This window comes from Urocampus carinirostris, chromosome 8, assembly GCF_059441175.1.
Source record: "Urocampus carinirostris isolate Australia breed hairy pipefish chromosome 8, RoL_Ucar_1.0, whole genome shotgun sequence".
In the NCBI taxonomy this organism is placed as follows: domain Eukaryota; kingdom Metazoa; phylum Chordata; class Actinopteri; order Syngnathiformes; family Syngnathidae; genus Urocampus; species Urocampus carinirostris.
The window spans coordinates 26,969,384-26,987,061 of NC_142356.1; the positions used below are offsets into that span (position 1 = coordinate 26,969,384).

Below are 17,678 nucleotides of genomic sequence, written 5' to 3' on the forward strand. Positions count from 1 at the left end.
GAGGATTACCTCATGTGCGGTCCCTTTCAGCGTCTCTTCATTTTCCTCATATTGAGGTTTTTGAGTTTTTCCTTGCCCTCATGTAGGTTTTAGACCAGGGGATGGTGTAATAATAGTCTGTGGTTTGCAATCATCTGTCTGTGCACCCGTTTGAGACTCTTTGTCATGAAGGGCTATACAAATAAGACTTGACTATTATTCTCATACACTTACAACTTTAGGCCAGTCTCCAAGCACTACCTATTTTTGTCTATATATCATAATTCTTTTGATCATGTTGTTCTCTTTTAAGTCTTTATTAAATGTTCATCCAAAAGTATTGTGTTTCTGTAGTGCAGTGGTCAGCACATTTGGCTAACATGCAAAAGGTCCCTGGTTTGAGACCTGGAGCGGGATGAGTGCCACCAAGACACACCACGGAAAATAGTGCCCCTAGCGGTTAAGGCACACCTGTCAACCTCTAGGGCTTCATGCCCTTACAAAATGTTGTATTTTCCCTTACAAAATACAAAATAATACTACACCATATTTTTTTTTCAAACATGTTTATTTATGTAGTTTAACATGTTATATTGTACATGTGTTTCGTTATATGATATATATTTATATCAACATTTTGTTGTGAGATACTGAGTTGCTCAACATGAATGAGGTTTATTATAAAAAAAGTTAAAAATGAAGTAGCTTGGACGTTCACTGTACAGGAAAAAATACATGCAAATATAATTAAGTAGAATAATACATTTTCTTATTCAAATTATTTATTCATTTTCTGCATTAAATTATTGTTGGTAATATACTCATTAAAAGGATAACCACAAACCTGTCTTCTTCATTTTCTCCTTTTATACTTTCTTTTTTTCTTAACTTCTTTATACAACATAATAATTTGTAATATGATGCACCAAAGCAAGTGAGCCGTTTGAGAGCCGGCTCTCTTTAATGAGTTGAGCCGAAAAAGCCGGTTCCCTAAAAAGAGACGGACTTCCTTTCACTACACAAACTACCACATGGAATTCGAGGCGGCAGATGCATGTGCACAACCGCTCGCTTTGTTTGCAACGAAAAAAAACGATACCGGGATAGAGGATACCGCGGCGAACTCGTTTGACTTGATTGATTTGCCGTTTCGTGATAGTCGGTGTATTCTGGATGGTACCCATAATAGACAAATTTGCATTTTTCCGAACAGATTTTCTTGTACGTCGTACACGTCTTAAAATGCATAATAAACGTACTTTGTACGGCAAAAACGTACAGGTTGACAGGTATCGTTTACTTAGGCAAATTCTAATTATACTTCTCACTATTTCAAATAAAAAGTACCTTTTGTTCCCTTTTTTATGAGATAGTTTACTTCATGAAGTGGCTTGTAAGGAAAGAAGGACATTTGATGCACAGGAAATGAGTTTGCCTGGAAGCGAGAGGAAGTATCACTCTTAGTGTGAGTGTTCTAGCTGAGTACCGCTGACTAACAATAAATGGGAATGAGCAATTGTGCGGTGGTGTGTGTGGCTATGGGTGTGTACGTGTGTGGCAGACAGGAAGTCAAGCTCTTTTGTAAAAGAACGTGTAGGAGGGGGTCTATTTTTGGCTAGTGTTTGTGTGTATTCCTGTGTATGAGGTGGATGGTAACACACACACGTGTGAAGAGGAGAGTAGGCAGCTACAAGGAGGAGATGAGGAGAGGCCAATAAAACGTGACGGGGGTGGAGGGAATGGGTTATGAGGGGGGGGTCTCTGCGTCAGCGTGCGTAAAAGTGTACGTTTGGTTGAGGACGTATTGGTGACGTAGCGGCGGATACGGATCGGGAGGATGAGGAAGGGGAGGGGGAGGAAGAGGCCGGAGGCAGAGGATGCTGCAGATGTGAGGAACAGGACATTTTGTTTTTGGATGGAATGAAAACAAGAAACGTATTGCGGGCTTCCGGCAGTTTTGAACGCAAATTTTTTGACCTCTGATGTCTTCCGCTTATTGAAATATTCATGACGAGATCCACGAAAAACAACGGTTTGTAATTCTGTTGAGGATTTTATGACAACAAAAACTGAATATCCTGGGCTGCAAGTGCACAACAAGACAATTCTGTTTTCACAAGTGCACTTTTAATTCGTTTATAGACTAGAGGGGCGGATCGCTTCGGGCGATGACAAAAGCGGAACATAACTCAATGGAAAATTCCCCAATTTCCTGCTTCTCACTGAATGATTTTTATTTTATTTTATTGACTATAAAGGATTTTTTACAATCAAATAAAAATTACATTTAAATACAAAAGATATTCACTGGCCGAGCTGTGGGGCGAGGTCATTGTAGCCTAGACAAGAATGATGTTTACAGAAAAACAACAAGAACGGGGACAAGGGCTGACGCGGAAAAGCTTTGTTGGTGTGAGTCCTTTAGACATGGCGGCGCCTTTCGGCGAGGAGGTGGCGACTAGGTGGAGGCCACGTGAGGAGTCTGCCACAGGGGGAGTCAGCCACGTGGGGAGTTCTTGGCCCGCCCATGGGGGGTGGTCGACGCCCTGACGTGTGAAAAGACGGAAGACGGAAGGAGAGACGAGAGCGCGAGATGGGAGAGCAGATCGAAGATCGTGAGAGGGAGGCTCGACGAAGACTAATTAGGCTTATACGACAATAAGTCGGCTAAATTTGATGGAATTCACTTAGTTAAATACTTTAAGAAAATAAATCTGCCCCCGTGTGGAAATGCCTGTCTCTTGTCAATATTTTTCCCTAAACTAAGAAACGAGCATGCATTGTTAGGAAAACGAAGTTTGTGTTTGGTTAATGGAGTCAGATAACTAATTCGAACGATTTGGTAAACGCTACATTTGTAATATATTTTTTTTCCCTAACATCACCAGTACTCTGTCCGCACTGAATCCTGCAGTTGGTTTGACACCAAACATACCTCAAGGATTAGTCGCTATCTCGTGAGGGAGGCGCGCACAGGTTGACGCTTGGTCGTGTCAGAGTTTAGTTTTAGGCCAAAAGGAAAGAAGAATAGAAAGATAGAGAGAGAACGAGCAAGAATAAGAGAGATAAAAAGAGAGATAGAGAAAGAAAGGGAGAGCGAAAGAAATAAAGAGAGTGAAATAGAGTGAAAGGGAGAGGGACAGACTTCCCAAAGCGCTTTACAATGTGCTTCGCACTTACCCATTCACGCACACACTCACACACCAATAAGAGGTCAGCCATGCAGGACGCCTACCTGCTTATCGGGGGTATTAGGGATTCAGTGTCTTGCCCAATGACACTTTGACATATAACAATAATATAGACAAAGAGAGAAAGAGAGAGAAAGAGAGAGAAAGAGAGAGAAAGAGAGAGGGAAATAGAGAGAAAGAGAGAGAGAAAGAGAGAGAGAGAGAACCAGAGAAAATTTAGAGAGAGAGAAAAAGAGAAAAGAAAGACAGAAAGGCAGAGAGAAAAAGAAAGAGGATGAGAGAAAGAGAAGGGGGATAAATAGACAAAGAGAGATAAAAAGAGAGAGTGATAGACAGAGAATAAGACAGAAGAAAAAGAGAGGGACAGAGAGAGAACAAAGCAAACAAGAGAAAGAAAGAAAAACTTAAAACAATAAAGAAAGAAGGAAAGAAGGAAGAAAGAAACAAATGGAGGAAAAGAGTGATGCAGGGTGGAAGGAAGAAAATAAGGAAATAAATAGATCCAGCTCCAGTAGCTTTGTGAGTGGCGCCTTGCTTTGGTGACATCAAGTGGACATATTTAAAACTGCTCATTTTTTCTCTCGTGCTTTTTCACTATTGCCTTGCGGGCCATGATACAGCTCGTGGGCTGTACCTTTAACACCCCTGGTTAAGGCCCTCTGAGCAGAATAATAAGAATAATTGTAAGAATAAGGAGGAGAAAGGTGGAATACAAAAAAAAAAAATCAACCTCAGAAACTGTAAAACATATATTGTGGTTCAAACGATGTGATCATTTCTAAGTGGACTAACAAATGATTCTTATAATAATGTATGATATGATCATTTGCTTATATGATTAATATAAGAAGCGTCCAAAGTTATTTTAAGAACGGAACTCTTATAAACCTTTGGCTTCAACCTATCATCCCTTTTTCCTTTTCAGGCGATTTTTTTCATTTTGTGATGTGATGTTTGTCGCAACATGGTTGAAAAGGAAAAAAGTCAAACAGAAAAAAAAAAAACAAAATACAGAATTTATTATAAAATTTCATCTTCATGTCAAATCATTCTACTCACTTATTATATTATTTCAAGCATTTCATTAAATTATTGTTATAATTTCAAAATGAGAAAATAACAAACATCATAAAACTGCTAAAAAAAAATCTCGAAAGAATTACAACCGTTATAAAAGTTGTCCGAGACACATCTGCGTAAAATCTTAGTCGTAATTTCTTGATTTCCTCACTACACACGGTACCTTTAAAACACCTTCGAATAATGGCTCAGTGATTGCTATTTTGAGCCAGTAAGGTCAAACTTCCATTTTGAAAGTGTTTCCTTCTGTTGTTAAATTCAAATACATTTCATTAATTAATTCATGAACAAATGAGCTAAATATTTGATTGGTGATTTGCATACCTGTCGACCTTTACAGTTTTGCCGTACAAAGTACGTTTATTATGCATTTTAAGACGTGTACGACGTACAAGGAAAACTGTACGGAAAAACGCAAATTTGTCAATTATGGGTACCATCCAGTATACACCGACTATCACGACATGGCAAATCAAGTCCAAAGTCAAACGAGTTCGCCGCGGAAGCCTCTATCTCGGTATCGTTTTTTTCGTTGCAACTGAAGCCAGCAGTTTGATGTAGTAAAAGGAAGTCCGTCTCTTTTTAGAGAACCGGCTTTTTCGTCTCAACTCATTAAAGGGAGCCGGCCCTCAAACGCTCACTTGCTTTGATGCATTATATTATGAATTATTATGTTGTATAAAGAAGTTAAGAAAAAAAGAAGTACAAAAGGAGAAAATGGAAAAACGACAGGTTTGTGGTTATCCCTTTAATGAGTATATTACCAACAATAATTTAATGCAGAAAATGAATTCATAATTTGAATAAGAAAATGTATTATTCTACTTAATTATATTTGCATGTATTTGTCCCTTCTACAGTGAATGTCCAAGTTACTTCATTTTTCACTTTTTTTATAATAACCCTCATTCATGTCGAGCAATTCGGTATCTCACAACAAAATGTTAATTAACAATATTTATGATATAACGAAACACATGTACAATATAACATGTTAAACTACATAAATAAACACGTTTGAAAAAAAAATATGGTTTAAGATTATTTTGTACTTTGTAAAGGAAAATACGACAGTTTGTAGGGGCATGGAGGTGCGGAGGTTGACAGGTATGGATTATTATTATTTCATGTCTTGAAAAGGGCTCTTGTTCTAGCGATTGGTTTTGTTTGGACGAAGTGGAGAAATGGAACTGAAGAAGCAGGAGACTAGAGGCGGGTCTGGTACAATGCATTCTCTCTGGTTTAATTCAGCGTCGTTAGGAAGAGTCGCCTTTAGAAATTACAAAATGCACTGCAGGTAGAAACAGCAGAGAAAGACCCCCCCAAAAAACCCAAAGAGAAAATATGGCAGGCAGGAAAATAAAACAGAGGGAGAGTGCAAGAGAAGAAGAAAAGAAAAGATTTCATTAGCCGGGCACAAAACATCACAAGACTCATGTTCAGGCATTTTCTCAATCCCCACATCTTTTCATATTTCGATGATTGTTCAAGTGTCCTGGTTGTCCCCTGTCTCCCCCGAAACCAAATGACAAATATTATTGGAGCGCATCACGAGTATTTTTCTTTTTTGGGCGGGTCCGTTTTTGAAATTATATATATTTTTATTGATTTTTTTTTGGGGGGGGGGTTAAAAATAAAGGGAAATAAATATATACTGTACTATATAATGTTGCTTCAAAATCATCTCTCTCTCTCTCTCTCTCTCTCTCTCTCTCTCTCTCTCTCTCTCTCTCTCTCTCTCTCTCTCTCTCTCTCTCTCTCTCTCTCTCTATATATATATATATATATATATATATATATATATTTAATTTGCATATATTATTTCATACAAATGTTATCTATCTATCTATCTATCTCTGTTCGTCCATCCGTTTGTCTGTCTTCCCTTCATTCCTTCTTTCCTTCCTTCCTTCCCTCCTTCCTTCCTTCCTTCCCCTTCTCTCTCCCTCTTTCTTTCTGTCCTTCCTTCATTCATACCTTCCTTTCTTCCTTTTTTCCTTTTTTCCTTTCTTCCTTCCTTCCTTCCCCCCTCTCTCTCCAACTTTCTTTCTTTCCTCCCTTCTTCCCTTCCCCCTCTTTCTTCCTATTTCTTTCCATCCTTCCTTCCTTCCTTCCTTCCTCCTTCCTTCCTTCCTTCCTTTCCCCTCTCTCTCCCACTTTCTTTCTTTCCTTCCTTCTTCCCTTCCACCTCTCTCTCCCTCTTTCTTTCTATCCTTCCTTCCTTCCTTCCTTCCTTCCTTCCTTCCTTCCCCCTCTCCCTCCCACTTTCTTTCTTTCCTTCCTTCTTCCCTCCCCCCTCTCTCCCTCTTTCTTTCTTTCCTTCCTTCCCCCTCTCTCTTCCACTTTCTTTCTTTCCTCCCCCCTTCCCTTCCCCTTCTCTCTCCCTCTTTCTTTCTATCCTTCCTTCCTTCCTCCTTATCTATGTGTGTATTTTGCCCCCCTTTTGGTATTATCCTTGAAGTTTACCCTTTATAGTGGCATGCAGAATCGGTAATGAATTAAAAACAATCAGTTTTTTTCATGTTTTTGGAATCCCCAATTTCCTGTTTGAATTTATATTGTGGCACTGGCTCACGTTTGAACACATCTAATAGTTGCCATGGTGATGAAAGGCAGTAATGGATTGATGGATTGATGGATTTCGATGGTTGCTAATAAGTCTATGCTTGCCAAGATGCTGTGAATCGGAGCCTTCGTTTTACATATATTTTTCATCTAACGACAATATTTCAAGTTTGAAAAAAATGCCATTGTACTCTGTGTTTTAAATTGATTGACAAAAAATAAATGTATTTTAAATATGATAAATAACAAAATGCTTAAAACTAAAGAACCACATTTTCAAGTCAGAGAGTTAAAAACAAAAACACGTCAATTTAGCATTCACTATTAGAACTCACGGAAAAGAAATCCTAAATATAAACATTTACTTCTTTTATTTTGGTAGAGGTGATAGAATGACTTGTTGTGAAAATCTAAATTAAGAATATGAGTTTCTTTTAATCATGAGTGTCAGACTTTATTGTGTAAATAGAATTAATTCAGAAAAGGTTTAAGAAGCAAAGCAACATTTTACTTTGAACACAAAACGTTTGATTGGTTTAAAAAACATTTCTTACGGGTCAAATTAACATATATTCAACTCTGCAATTGTAAAAAAATGTGGTGGAGGATTCTTTTAGCCCTTAATTTGTATCATATATTTAAAAAAATGCTTTGGGTACATGGGAATTTACATAAAATTTGGGCAAATTTCCGATAATTTCCTTCTAAACACAAATTCCTGAATTTAAGAAGAGATTGTGTTTTCCTCGCTTAACTGATGAATCTTCCAGTGATTCCTTTGAAACGCCATTGAGATCCAAAGTGTATTATCGTGTGACTTTAAATTCTGACACGAAAACAGATTAAAAAAAACGTTTTTAAAATCCTATCGGTGCACATGAAAATACTTAAAATGCCGGTCTACTTGTGACTCCAAGGTTTCTTATTTTCCTCGTGCTGAGGTTTGGAGTTTTTCCTTGCCCGAATGTTGGTTTAAGATCATGGGATGGTGTCATAGTAACCTGCGCATTCCTTTAAGCTATTTTGTGATTAAGAGTATACAAATAAATGTGACTTGACTTGAAATTTGAGACCTTAGAATTCCATGACTTTTAAGCATTACTTTATGAAAGACTGCCTCCGTGTGGTTTCCAAGATTGCTGCATGTGTTGAATAAAAAAAGTATATTCATTTTTTTCTATTTTATTCCGTTAAAAAGCAAGATGGCAATCTCAAATGACAAACGTGTATGCTTCAAAGCGTTCATGACTTTACACAGCCGCACAATGGAGTGATTCACACACACACAAACCTTTCAAACCTCTTTACTATGTAATCTTATGACCCAAATCAAAGGATAAAAAGAAGAAAACGAACTTCAAATTATTCAATTAAAATCTTACATTTATAGACAAAAATGACAATCTGGTTTCCACTCAAATTAACAGATACATATATTTCTTGAATAAAGATAATGGAAAATATATATTTCACACCTCTAAAAATCTAAAGACGTATTATACACAAGCCCTTTGGATAATACTGCAATGCTATGGAAAACATAAGAATTTAACGCTTTTCAGCACCGATTTCACTGCACTGCCAGGACTGGATTTTGTAAATGGTTTATATGTACGTTTCTTTTAAATAACACCTAGCCAAAATCTATTTTTGGGGTACAAACACAAAATATGGACACTTCCGTGTGGTTGAGTTACGGTGATGACGTATTGTGTAATTTGTGTTGGTGATGTAATAGGAGACATTGCCATGATGTAATGAAGACGGCACCCTCTAGTGGCCGGACCCTGAATTTGTTAATCATTTGGACGCTTCGGCAAAATAAGCTTTTGATATCCGGGTTATTTGCCTAATCTAAAATAAACAACGACTAAATGACAACCATCTCCTTAGTCTCTTGACACTTAAAATAACTTATATATGAACTATAGTAAATGATTGATTTGTTTGTTTTGAAAGAGATATGACATGTACCCCTAAACCAGGAGTGGGCAATTATTTGGGGTGGCGGGCAGCATCGGGTTAAAAATGTGGCTGAAGGGCCAATCCTGGACACCTATCCAATATTTATTTTATTTCTCTATATTTGTTTCTAAAAAGATTAGTTTTATCAAATTGGTTTTGAAACACTCACAATTAAATGCAAAATGATATATAAAGTCCCGGTTTTAAACACTATATTTGATATACATTTTCGTAGTATTGCTTTTTGTTTCTGTAGGGGAGTGGTTAGCACAATTGCCTAACATGCAAAAAGCCCCCTGTTTAATACCGGGTGGAAACATATGTTGGCCTGGAGAGGGATGGGCATCACCAGGCTCTACTTGCCCAGGACACACAACAGGAAATGGTGCCCCTATGAGCGTAGTGGTTAAGGGATCCAACCAATCATCAATTCTGTGGTAATATTTTTGTAGTATTTCTGTCATAACATTTATGTAGTAGTATTTATGTCATAATATTTCAGTATTGTTATTTTTTTTATCATAGTAGAACTCTTGTGGTATATTTGCAGTAGTATTTGTTGTATTATTATAGAAGTATTTTAGAAATATTTACATAGTAGTATTTCTGTAGTATTTTTTGTAGTATCTTCATGGCAGTATTTTCGTAGTTTTTCTTGAGGATTTAAGCAGTAGTATTTTGTATTTTAGTATTACTGTAGTAGTATTTCTGTAATGTTCCGATAGTATTTTTCCTTTTCAGAATGAAGTAAAAAGCACTAAATTCAATATTAAATTTTCTAGTAATTTTCCATTTTTGGTGGTATTGCTGTAGCTGTAATTTTACAGTCTTTGTGTCATAAGATTTCTGTAGTAGTATTTTGGTAGTATTTCTGCCGTAATATTTCTGTGGTAGTATTTTTTGTATTATGGTATCACCGTAATGGTATTTTTGAAGTAATTATTTAGAAACATTTTCAAAGTATTTCCATAGTGGTATTTTTGGTGAATTATTTTAACATCACTAGTTGTATTTTTGTTGTATTTCTGTTGTATTTCTGTTGTAATATTTCTGTAGTATTATTTTGTTATTATAATATTACTGTCATTGTATTTTTGTAGTTTTTCTGTACGATCTTTGTTTTAAGCAACAAATTTGATATTTAGTTTTGTAGTAATTTTGTAATATTTTTGTTATATTTCTGTAGTAGTATTATTTGTTTTAGACAAACAACAGGACAAAGATGGCACCCCAAAAACCCTCTTTATCATTAGTAGTACTTTATGTATTTTTTTAATGTATTGTCATTATGTTTTGTCCATTTTTGTTTGGCGGGCCGAATGGAAAAGCCTGACAGGCAGCATATTGCCCGCAGATCGCAGTTTGCCCACCGCTGCCGTAAACCCTACTTCACCGCCTCCTAGTGGTTAAACTAAACCTATTATTTAAAAACAAATGTTTGAAAGGGGCAGTGACCATTAGATTCCCCATGTATAGTGCAGTACAACAGAAAAGGAGTGCTAAAAAGCACAAGGAAAAATACCAACTACAGACTTACAGTGTCCACCACGCATCATTTTACCTCTTATTTATGACCTAGCCTCTTTGAGGTTTACCCTTTGTGGTTCCCCTTGGACGGATAATGCCTGACAATAATGTCAGCTCCTTTTAGTTGAGGCTCATGTGATGTAAAATAAAAGCTAATTTCTTGACCTACAAGTATTGACAAAATGCATGTACATATGACAGTTCATGAAATTCAGACTATTATAGAAATCAATATCTTTCCAATAAATGATATTTTTAATAATGAGCCAAAATACTTAACTATTATATAAACGTGAATTTTTTAAAAATACTCGTAGGACGAGAAATTTAATATGCTTTATATAACATGAGTTCCATCAAGAGGTAGCTTACATGGTTGTCCGCCATTGTGCTGCGACGATTACGCCCCAAAACCTAAACCTCTTGAAAGGCCTGAGTTTGGTCAGTCTCTGTAGTTTGTATTCTTCATTCTGCATGTTAGCACTCATTTTTGGTTACACGACACAATACAGCGACATGTAGTGATCCAATATTATACATGATCCCTTTAAATTGTTAAAATTAGATTGTTAGGCCATTTGCTGTCAAAGCATTAGTCATGACATGGTGGTGGTGATGAGATCATCGCATGAAGTGACATACGGTGAGTCCAGTGCCGTTAGTGTAAAATTGCTGCAGACACCTCTGTGGTGGGATGCGTTCCTCTCCTGCCCACTAATACCAATTAGCCCGCCCCTCCAAAAATACACACACAGAATCATGCACACAATTCGTGCTATACATGTTGAGGAGACCCCAGACTTGAGTGGCTGCATACGCAGGATTTTTGGCAGCGAGAAAACTGTTCTAGAAAACCAGCGTGATGTTTTGCAAAGAGCCCTTAAGACGCGTGTCTGTTCACAAGTCGCTGTCCTGCAACGCCACACACTCTAATCCCGCACAAATACCATATGAAAAACTTCTAGAAGGGCTTCTCAAACGTTTGGGGACTGGGGAGTCATTTTATCAACAACCTCCAGAAAATCTTAAACCCGACTAAAATTTAACTGTGCTACCTTGACTTATAGATATTCGAGTTAATTGAGCTTGCTAGACGCTGTTAATATCTGTTTCTATCGGTCAAATACACTGTCAGAAAAAAGGGCCGTAACAGGTTTTGAGTTTAATCTTTAAGGTACCTCAATCGAACAGTGTTACATGTAAGTACGGTAGAAAAATGTATTGTATTTTTTCGACACTTGACAAACAAGACATGTGCTGGGTTGCTTTACTTTGAATGAACTGTATGCATAAGGCATGTCAACCTGATTTTGGTTTTGGGACGGCCGGATCCTGACTTGCTGTTTTGAGGTGGGCCGGATCAGTAAAAGAATTTCAACTCCGAATGTTTTGCTTTGTTTTTCAGTAGTATGCTTTATCAATCAGTCTGCGTTAATAACCTACCCTACATGTATAATTAGAGTTGACAGGGATCATTTGTGAACACAACACTTCTATTCACAATCAGGAAAAAGAGTTTCATGTTTGGCATTGAATGTGTTCACTGTTTAGTTTTTAACATTTTAGGGAATGCAGTTTACACCTTAACTAACTCACCGTGTTTTACAATCTTTAACACTGCCCTCTAGCGGCCAGGGAGAGCATTTGTTTTGCATTTATTCCAAAAAATCTAAACTTTTGATAGAAATGACCTGCAGACTCACGTCTTTTTTCGACATACTACGAAATTTTAAATCATCTTATAGGCCGGATCTGGCCCACGGGCCGTGTGTTTTACATGCCTGGTAATCATTAATTTTCCAACCTATTATTTTCTTGAGGGTTGCGGCGGTACTGTGAAAGTGGTACTGGAGCCCATTCCAACCGAGTGGGCAGGGGACACCCTGGAACTGCCAGTCAATAACAGAACTTCATGCAGGTTTTCCATCCATCCACCCATTATCTGAACCGCTTATCCTTAGTAGGGTCGCAGGGGTGCTGGAGCCCATCCAACAACTCAGTCTCTCATTCACACTTCGGGACAATTGGGACCGTCCAACTAACCTGATATGCATGTTTTTGGAATGAGGGAGGAAACCGGAGTGCCCGGAGGAAACCCATGCAGGTACGAGGAGAACATGCAAACCCCGCACAGGAGGATTAGATCCCATGATCTAAGAACTGGGCCGCAGACGCCTCCATGCAGGTTTTGTTAATCACTAACATGGCGCTGGGTGGTTGGCGCACAGCCCCATGGTGGGAGGTCCAGGGCTCAATTCCAGCTACTGCAGCCTCCCCGTGAAGAGTTTGCATGTTATCCTGGTGCCTGTGTGGGTTTCCGCCTGGCACTTTGGTTTCCTCCCACATTCCAAAAACATGCATGTCCAGTTGATTGGCCGGTCCAAATTGTCACTCTCTGTGTGCGACTGGCTGTAAACCAGTTCAGGGTGTCCACTGTCCACTGCCCGAAGACAGCGGGGATTGGCTCCAGAATACCTGTGACACTAGTGAGGATAAGCGGCACAGAAAATGGATGGATGGATGGATAAATAACCCCAAAACACAATATTTGTGTACTTTTTGCCTGCTCTTTGGCTTCCTGGGTGCCTTTTTTAAACCACAAAGTTGTTTATCTTTCTAATTTGAGTTTTTTGCGCAATTTCTGATGAAACACCGCAACTTTGATGTGTGTTCTGCTCAGTAATTTCCATTTCCTTCAAGATTCTTCAAAATTGGATTAAGGTCGACAGATGTTCAACAAGGGAGCTCTGCCCGCCAGTGGCAAAGTTCTGCGCCAACAGGAAAAGTGTAGTATTCAAATTTTACAATCAGAGCCCAGACAACAGCATTTGCAATGTGCAAATATGGCGAGGCAAAAATCGTTTTATAAGTCTATAGTAGAGGGTACTGTCCATTAAAACCAAAGTGAAAATTAAGCCCCTTTTTCTGACAGTTTGAATACTTTTGTTACCTTTGCTGTAGCAATATTCAGATCCTAGAAGTGTTGAGATGAGCATTTTGCATCTCACTAAGGATTTTATTTTAAAATTAAATGAGTTTTCAGGCACAACATTTCTAAAAATCCCAAGTCAAGCTATCATGACACCAAACTTATAAACAATAAATAACTTAGATCTTAGAAACACAAAATAAATACATAAAAAGAAACAGTTTTTTCCACTATTTTTAATAATCAAATTGCTGGAAGTAAGAGAGTGCGCTGATCCCTTATATAGGTGCAACTCCCTTCTTACAAATATCCCAATACGCTGATTTTTATTAGAGAATAATAATCTGTGTCATTTGTTAAAATACTTACTTATTTACTGTTTATCTGGTCAAGACAAGACTCGGTCTGACCTAAAAGTACTGCTTTGCAACTATGGTATCTTTTTGCCAAGGAACTATTTTGAAATTAGGGAAAGAATTTTATTTAGAAAGACCCAAGCCCCTTTGAATAGAAAAGAGGAGCTTTTTTGGTGGATTTATAGGAAGTTACCAATGTTTTGTGGGTAGCAATTAGGCCTGTCATTGAAACCCCCAAGTGGATCGAATCATTTTTCATCTTGGGGGTCCAAAGTCATTGGACTGTACCCTTTACCTGGACCCAATAGGGCAGTAGTACCTTGAGCTAAACAATGGTGGAGGCTCCAATCAGATATAGCATCAGGACAACCACAAGGCAGCCAGTGCGACTTTCAAAGCGTAGTGTTATTGATCGCTATGAGCAGAGTAGGCGATAGTGGGCCAGGTGGGAATAGGTGGCGGATGAACAATATGACTCAGATACAGAAGGCACCGCGGCTGTGTCAGGGTCCAGGATTCTGGGTAAGTAATGGTTCTAGTTTGTGCCCTTTCTCTTCCTGCCGAACAGCAGCTAAAATATAGCAAGTCTGTGCTCTACTTGTAAGCCTTGGAGGCAACCCATCTGATATTTAAAAGATGTGAGGTAACAGACTCAAGGGGTTTCGCAGTGGGCCAGTGTGCAAGTGGTACTGAACGCCACACGTTTTTCAACTTCTGTTAGGGACCTGGGTCTTACAGTCCCTGCGGACAGTGTACTCTCATGCATAGAGTTAATACGGGTTTGGAGTAGATATAGGATCTGCTAGAGTGCAACTTTAAGAGTGGCAACCAATTCAACTATTGAGAACAATGGCTACAGTTACAGATTGGAGATCAACAATAGTTGTCAACAATCTGGTTCTAGAAGGTTTACACCTTTTCAGAGTTTCTTTTTTAATTAAATCTGTGTGGTGACAAAACCAGGATTTGAAATACAGTGAGTGTTTTTTGCAGAGGGGCATTCAGCTGTGCTACAACCTTAGATGGTACCTAGTCCAAACCGTAGAGGGAGCCTTGGGCTATTTGGCACAAAGAGTACCAAAAACGGTCTATATAACTTTACAGGTTGAAGAGACAGAGGTCTAAATTTGGCAGTTGTGCTGCTCAGTTTGCAAACAACGCTACAAAAAACAAAGGGCCATGAGCCTCATTGTCCATCAATCAACAGCATTTACAACCGCTTTCTCTTCTTTGGGTGTCGGTAGGTGAAGACTAAAATGTTATCCCTGATCTTTCCCCTGAGTCGGCCATAAGTGTCAGAGCCCGGGGACCTGGGATCGTCAGTGTAAGGCAGGGGTGTCCAAACTGACCTGGGGATCATTTGTGACTCACTGTCGTTTTTTCACCAACACACTATGCATAAATCATCAATTGTGAATTTTCTGCATTGCAATACTCTTATTACTGTGGGGCATGAGAACTTGTAGAATTAGTTCTTAAATCTCCCAACTTCATTTTTCAATAATTACATGTCACTAAAAATGCATCACAAAAATCACAAAGGAGGAAAGGTATGTTCAATATTCCAAAATATATTTTAGGATGTTGTGGTTGTTAAAACTTTCTGGCCACGATTAGTTTTGTTTTGGTGCTGAATATGGATTATGCTGTTGCCCAGTTCAGCATCAAATTCATTTTAATTGGACCGAGGGCTGCTGACTGCCCTAAAATCCAGGAAAGCCTTTGACATTTAGCTTCAACTTCAGACAGTTTTATAAAATATAGCAAGCATTTCTATTATGTATTTAGAAACAATTTAATGTTCTTTACACATACCTACCCACACCCATTGACTGATTTTGGCGTGATACAAATTTAATGCCGTCAATTTGAACGCGGCTATTTTCTTCAAAGAAAATGTTTGGACACCCCTGACTTCAAGGATGTAAACAATATGGACTTGGCATTTTGAGGGGATAACAAAGAATATGATAACAAATCTACAGCTACAGTGCTAAACAATCATCAACATCATTGTCATTCTGCATGGACATTTGTATCAACTGCATCATCATTAACAATACTAAATACCGGGCAGTAGAAGTGCACTTCCCTGTCGTTTGTTTTTCTCTTGGCAAACCCTCCAAAATCCTGCAAAGCGGTCGACTCACCTCTCCATCAACACCAGATAACAAAGGCTGCCTTGCTTACAAGTGGCAAGCAACTGTCAAAGAGACAAACAATCCGAGTGAAAAGAGAGCTTCTTTTTGTAAACATAAATGCAAAGTTTCAGGAGAGCCCCCCAACCCTTGGTCCCAAAACATGGGGTTTGATTTCCTCTCTAGTACGTGTTGAATCAATCATGCAGGTTTCCATCCAAAAGGTCAAAGGAGTGAACACAAATAGAAGAACCAAGCTTCCAATGTCCAAGAAGAAGAACAAGTAATCAAGAGAAGAAATACTGAAGAAATTAGTCGGTCCTTTCTTTTTTTAAAACTATTTCCTGCCCTTTTCCGCCAGGTAGTGTCACTTTCTGTCAGCCAATGCTTAGAAGGGGTTTACAACAAGATTATCATCCTCCACACCTGACAGAAAATTATGTCATACCAGAATGGAGGGAGTCCGTAACAGTAAACAGAGATGATAAAACTCATCAAATATCAGCCAGCGCTGGAATTGGCTGGTTTTTGCAGAATAGGTGGAGTTTCCTTGTTCTGTCCATGGAAAAACATTCAAGATCAAGTGGTGGTTCTCATCATGTAAAAGTATTGTTCTTGAGTATGATTTTTCCTGGAGGCAAAGCTTGGCATATAAGGGTCTTGTTGGGAGAGGGGTAAGGGCCTGGCGTTTGGGAACTTTTAGAAACATGAGTGGAAGCAGCAGAGCCTGCTCAGAGAGTTCCTAGAAGCAGACTGGCCAGCGAGTCACCTGAAGAAGAAAAAAGGCTCCAGCCAATCACCACGAGCAGTCTCTTTCTCAGAAACTCTGACCATTCATTAGGAGCCGCTTTCTCCAAATTTCCCGCCAGCAGCTTGGTTTTCCGCCTGAGGATTCTGGGGAGCGTAGTCCTGGTGGCCTCAGTCGTCTTCCTTTTGTCAGTTTACTTGAAGCACCATCACCCCCTCTTGTTTCTACTCCTCACTCTGATTCAAAGAGTTAGGGAGCGGAAGGCTGGGTCCACAGGAAGGATTACAGGACTCACCCTCCCCACTTACCCCCACCAAGTCTAGATATGCCAGACCAGAACCCCAAAGGTCACTGTTCTCCTATAGTTCCCAGCCAAATCAAGTTGCTAGCACCAGTCATCCTCGTCTGTCTCGCTGTAAGGTTCGTGCAGACCCTTGCGTGGCCCGCGGGTGTGAGGGGGCCGGTGATGTGGGTGAGGTGCCCCTGGAGGCCCTCTTCGATGCGGAGAGGGTGAGGACGAGCGGTAACCGTTGGGCACCCGGCGTGGATGCGGGGGAGGCAGAGGTGGCCCATGGCGGGCAGTCCTTGGAGAGCGGGGGTGCGGATGGGGGTTACCCGCATGAGGGTGAGGGTTGCCGTGGGAAAGGCTTTGCTCATAGGCGGGGGGCTCATGGTGTCGCTCGTACTCGTAGTCATGCTCATAAAAAGGTCCGTCCCCCTCCAGACTGTCTCCTAGTGGGGGGCCGCTCCAGCGGCTTCGGTGCGGGGACCGCGGTGAACCGTGAATAGGCGAGCGAGGAGACTGATGCCTGGGGGACCGGGGTGACCCGTGCCTGGATGAAGAACCCCCGTGGTGGGGAGAAGCTTGACGAGACGGCGGTCGATGGTGATAGCCCATATCGTGGTCTGGCGGGGAGAAGTGACGTGGGGATGGCGAGCGTAGGCGGCCTGTCCCCGGGGGCCCATAACCTGGCTTGCGCACTGCAGGGGAGTAGGTTACATGAGGACGTGGGACCGCGGGAGTTTGCGGCAGCTGGCGACGGCCTCTTCGCGGGGTGCTGGTCCCTGAGGTCGAGGGGACGGGGCTGCCACTCACCGAACTACTGCCCTACAGCAAAATGTAAAAAAGAATCTCAAAATTGCAGCAGGACACTAACAGAGTTGTGGATTAGGTTAAGTAGTCAAGGAGATCAGTTAGTG

General features: G+C 39.9%; 1 protein-coding gene across 10 annotated transcripts in view; it reads right to left on the minus strand.

Annotated features, from left to right (window-relative positions):
• Window positions 1-8,784: 8,784 nt before the first annotated feature.
• Window positions 8,785-17,678, minus strand: part of cacna1ab (calcium voltage-gated channel subunit alpha1 Ab) — a 145,784-nt gene continuing 136,890 nt past the window's right edge. For all 10 annotated transcript variants that reach the window (XM_088342184.1, XM_088342183.1, XM_088342174.1 and 7 more), the window contains one exon: window positions 8,785-17,586. In XM_088342184.1, the coding sequence (XP_088198310.1) occupies window positions 16,864-17,586 (723 nt within the window). In that variant the 3' untranslated portion in view covers window positions 8,785-16,863. The remainder of the gene's footprint in view (window positions 17,587-17,678) is intronic.